This window comes from Cylas formicarius, unplaced genomic scaffold (assembly GCF_029955315.1).
Source record: "Cylas formicarius isolate icCylForm1 unplaced genomic scaffold, icCylForm1.1 PGA_scaffold_4__25_contigs__length_36172078, whole genome shotgun sequence".
Lineage (NCBI taxonomy): Eukaryota > Metazoa > Arthropoda > Insecta > Coleoptera > Brentidae > Cylas > Cylas formicarius.
This window is the reverse complement of record NW_026844334.1, coordinates 27,615,894-27,621,362: the sequence shown is the minus strand read 5'-3', so window position 1 is coordinate 27,621,362 and position 5,469 is coordinate 27,615,894. Positions and strand designations below refer to the sequence as shown.

Sequence of the window (5,469 nt, the reverse complement as noted above, 5' to 3'; positions counted from 1 at the left end):
CACAAATAGCATCCCTTTCTACACCAAGAACTTCTAGACCGTGATTTTGAACAAAATACAATTTTTTTGTCTAAAATATTGTTTTCCTATGAAGCTACTTTTCGTAATAATGGTGCAGTTAATGAAGTATTCCATTCTGGACACGAGAAGTGCAAAGTCAAAATCATTGGTCACGTTATGTGTTTTCTGAAATAAAACGCTATAAATTTATTGGACCATTTTATTTCGCGAACTACTTAATCGACCTAGACATTTAAACTTTTTACAGAATGATTTACCTTAACTCTTTCAAGAAGTTGATAACATTGAGATTCAACAAATGTGTTTTAAGCAGGATGGAGCTCCTCCGCATTGGCATCGAGAAGTTCGAGAATTTTTAAAAAATCATTAGCCATACTCGCCGAAACGGATTAATAAAGGTGGATTCATTGGATGGCCCCTCGATCATGTGACTTAATACCACTAGATTTATTTTTGTGGGGATATGTTAAATATAATGTTTATGTGAATCCCCGTACAACAGGAAAAGTTATGGAAAATAGAATTCGGGAAGCGTGCAGCAGTACAACACCGTTTATGCTAAGGAAAATCCAAGAAAAATACGAAAAAGATTATACATGTGTATATAAGTACAAGAACATGTTGCTGAATATTTATTGCACTATAAAAATAATTAAAAATGAGAACAGCTAATTTATAGTAATAGGTATTTAATATTATTTACTTCTTCTGTAGATGTAAAATTTGGCTAACCAAACTAATCAAAATTGCTAATAACTCTGTTTTGCTTTATCTACGGCTCCAATAAAATTCTTTCTACTGTTCATTTTTTTATATTTGGCTAATAATATAATAGTAATGGTCTTAGACAGAAAGAGGGCTAAATTTTGGAAAAGTTAAAATCAATGTCAGTATATTAAAAATAAGTATATGGTATACTTAATATAAGTTGCAGGTTTTTGTAAGATCTTTCAGAAAAAATAATGTATATGATGTGCTATTTAAGTAAATATATTCGTCATCTTCGAGTAACGCTAACATCAAATATGGCGTACGTGAAAAGTAGTATTTTCTAAGAAAAATTAAAATATTGAAAAAAACTTTTAGGTTTAGGTATGTATTATTATTAATAAAAAATGTTAAAGAATTTCAGAACGAATTCGAAACAAAATTTAAAAATAGAATGTTTGTTCCATTTTTAAAAATATATGTTTTTTTGACCACGCTTTTTTGAGCACCTCTTTACAACATTTGTATTTACCATTTTCTTATGACATTTGAAACTAATGAGGTAATCAACTATCGTTGATTCAGTACATATATTCCAAAAATCTATACTATTCTAAGAGAACGGTCATTTCTAATCATCAGTGTCCGGGTACTGTAACGAGCGTTATTTTTCTTATGTCTTGATCTTTAATAAATTTTTAGAACAAATGATACAGACTTAAAAATAACTATAATTATAATAACCCAACAACTCTTCACATTAGAATAGGGCTAAAATAAATGCATTGACCTTCATTAAAATTTTGTTTGTTTTGTTTGATACCATTTGTCTAGGTTCGATGACGTTACATGTCAGTATAAACAAATATTTATCATGTCAGGACTCGATGAAAAATTCAGATTGGGGAAATCGACGGAAAAAGGGCAGACAATTATTATCAATGAAAAAACTTATAATACGAAACAAGTAGAGACTTCTATTGCCATCCTTGCTAGCCCAGAACCCGATGTCGTTTTGGAAGCACTACTTTTCTTATCCAAATACGCAGATATCAGCACAGAAAATGCAAAATTTTTAATATCGAACGGTTTAATACAGAGACTAGTACAGTGCGACGCCAATATTTGCATTCTTCGTGTGTCGTTACGACTTTTAAGCGTCCTTCTTGATCTAGAAGAAGCTACACACGAAATACATCAAGAGAAATACGACCAAACGTTAAGACGAATTTTGGACATGTACGTCCATCCTAAAGATGCGCATATAACGCAATTCTGTGCAAATATATTATCCAAAGTGGTGTGGTCCCAAAGGATCAAAACTTTAGTTGATGATTCAGGTCTGCTAGCAGCAATCTTTGCAAATTTGAAAATATCGGGAAACGATCTTCTAGTTCACCACACGCTAAAGTTGCTTTTAAATATCGCACAAACTTCGAACGAACTTGCTTCCTGGGAGTTTCCAATGTGGCACTTAAACGCTGTGGTCGCCCATTTAAATAACAATGATTCAGGAACTGTCAATTTGGCATTCGATATAATTGAAGAACTTACAAATAAGAACATCCCTGTCATTCAAGAAGCATTTAAGTCCCTTCAGCTCGTAGAGAACATGCTTAAAATCATCATGAATGAAGAAAGGCAGGAGTATCACTCGAAAGCGCTTCTGATATTGCACAATTGTTTGAAGGCTGACGAAACGTGCTGGTACTTCTTAGAGTCCATCGAATTTTTGGAACTATGCCAGTGGGCCAAAACTTGTGCACTAACATATCTTTTGGCATTGATAGAGGTTTTTGTAGTTTTGACAGCTATTCCGGAAATAAAACAGATGCTGTTTGATTTGTCCGTGGAAGAATCGATCCTATATTTTTTCAGGAGCAACGAAAAGGAAGTATTAAATAAAACGTGTCAGGCAGTGTCGAATATGACAAGTCATAAGTATTGCTGCCAGAAGATGTTAACTCCAGTTGTAGCGAAAATTCTTGTTGACTTCCTAGATCAAGAAGATCCTCTAAAGGAAATCGCTCTTAAAACTATTTTGAATTTTATCAGAAGATATGTAAAGGCACTTGATATATTTGTATCTGCCGGGTTTCTAAAATTTTTTATGAAATGTATTCACCAGCAACACGACTCTGTGTCTGAAGAAAAACTACTAATTATTTTAGAAATCACCTACCGATGCGTGGCTCATCCGGTATACCAATCAGAAATAGCGTCGAACGAGTTGTTTATTAGAATATTTAAGTGGTTTGTGACTCATACGATCGAAGTCTCAAAACTTTGTTGCGAGCTGGCATCGCTTCTAATATCGTTAGAAATTTTCAGACAATTTTTTGTTACCGCAAAAATGTCAAGAACTCTGTTGGAGAGTCTGCGCTCCTGTGAAAATGAAGATTTGCTAACCATGATTTTAAATTTCATGTTTTGCGGTTTAACATACGAGGAAATTGCTTCTGATCTTTTAAGAAATGGGATAGTTATGTCCATAAAATCCTTACCTCAACACACTATAGAAAAAAGTTCCTTGATAAAGACAGTATTGCACTTAACTTACAATTGTTGCCTACAGATGAAATTTTTCGAAACCAATAGACTAGAAGTTTTTGAAAAAATTGATAATAAATTTTATGTTATTAACGGGGAATGGTACGGTCCCTTCCCGTTTTTGGAAGTTCTAGAAGTTATGAAAGTCTCACCAAGGCCTACCATATACTTGGTGGATTTTTCTTGTGAACTGGCGAAAGAAGAGATAGTAGACACTCCGACTCCAAAACGCACCAAAATTATTAGAAGGTCATCTAGAAGCTCGGACTCGCTAACTAACTTCAAAAAAGAATCCACCTCAACTCCGAAGAAAATGAGCTCCAGAAGTTCAATTGTTTCTGGGGAGTCGCTTATCTATTTTCCCACCGCATTTCAAATTAATTTCGGAAAAATATCACCCGATCCATTTCTTTCCCTTTATATCCGTCACATCAAGAAATATGAACAGTTTCTGAGCGGACGTATGAAAGAGAGGATAAAACATTTAGCGGAATATGTTAACACGCTACTCTGCGGTCAGACCGAAAATCTGAATTTGGCGCAGAAAATCCACGAATATAAACTACACCTGCAATTCCTCAAAAATAAAATAGGCAACAACGTAATTCCCATAGGATACCTAAGAGTGGGGTTTCACTGCGAAAGGGCGCTACTTTTCAAAACCCTGGCGGATCAAATATCAATTCCCTCATGTTTAGTCAAAGGAACCGGTAGGATCTATTGGAACGAAGTAGCGATTGTCGAGAGCATCGGTATTGATGAAATATTGAAATTTTACGTAGTCGATTTAATGGAGAATATAGGACAATTGACGCTGGTAGGTTCGAGAGAAGCGAATAGGTATTGCCGCACAAATTAAAAGTATTGTCCAAATTTCAATCTATTTCTTAGTTATTGTATTCGGAATTCTGATATCCTTATATTTCTGATTCCATTTTATCGGGTTCTGCTTGTTTGAAACCTTTACGTATATTGGACTTAAGCGCTGTCGTCGTCCATTTGAAGCAAAAACGATTCAGGCATTGCATTCCAAAAGCATTTCAGTCTCTTCAGCTCGTAGAGAACTTGCTAAAAATCGTCATGAATGAATAAAGACAGGAGTTTCATTCAAAAGACCGTCCGATATTGCACAATTGTTATGAGTACTGACGAATTACGCTGGATACTTCGTAAAGTCCATCAAACGGTTGGAACTGTGAATGTGGGTTACAAAACTTATCCGCTAAAATATATGTTGCTATTGATAGATGTTTTTGTATTCCGGAAATAAGACATACGCTCTTTGATTTGTCCGTGGAAAAGGAGGTATTAAATAAAGTCATAAATATTGGTGCTAGCAGATGTCAACTTCAGTTATAGTTACAATTTGTGTTTACATTCTAGATCAAGGAAACCCTCAAAAGAAAATCGCTCGAAATTACCTAAAAGCAGAGGATAATATTCGTATCACTCGGGTTTATCAAATTTTTTGTGAGATTTGTTCAACAGCAACACAGACTCTACATCTGAAAAAAAAAATAATTATTTTAGAAATAATCTACAGATGCGTAGCTCATCCGGTATACCAATCAGAAATAGCGTCGAACGAGTTGTTTATTAAAATATTTAAGTGGTTTGTGAATCATACGATCGAAGTCTCAAAATGTTACTGCGAGATGGCATTAGTTCTGATATCATTAGAAATTTTCATATAATTTTTTGTTACCTCAAAAATGTCTAAAAAATCGGTTTACTAACCATGATTTTAAATTTAATGATTGCGGTTCAACTAACGAATAAATGGCTTCTAATATGTTAAGAAATAAGATGGTCATCTCCATAAAATCCTTGTTGTGGCCTATCAATGAAATTTTTAGACTAGAAGTTGTTAAAAAAATTAATAATAAATTTTATATTATTAACGGAACTTTTAGAAGTAATGAAAGTGTCACCAAGGCCTACAATATACGTGGGCGACTTCTCTTGCGAACCGGCGAAAAAAGGGATAATAGACACTCCTATTCCAAAACGGACCAAAAATAGTAGAAGATCACCGAGAAGCTCCCAGCTGATAATTGATCAACAAGAAAATGAGGAGTTCAATTAGTTCCACGGAGTAGATTTAACTATTTTCCCACCTCGTTTCAAAGTAATTTCCGAGAAATCTCACCAGATCTGCTCCTTTCTGCTTATGTCCATCACATCAAGAAA

At 34.3% G+C, this 5,469-nt stretch overlaps 1 protein-coding gene across 1 annotated transcript; it reads left to right on the top strand.

Annotated features, from left to right (window-relative positions):
• Positions 1-1,599: 1,599 nt before the first annotated feature.
• LOC132701073 (armadillo repeat-containing protein 3) lies at positions 1,600-4,579 on the top strand. Its single transcript, XM_060668734.1, has one exon. The coding sequence runs from the start codon at positions 1,604-1,606 to the stop codon at positions 4,136-4,138; it is 2,535 nt and encodes an 844-aa protein (XP_060524717.1). The 5' UTR covers positions 1,600-1,603; the 3' UTR covers positions 4,139-4,579.
• The last annotated feature ends 890 nt before the right edge of the window (positions 4,580-5,469 follow it).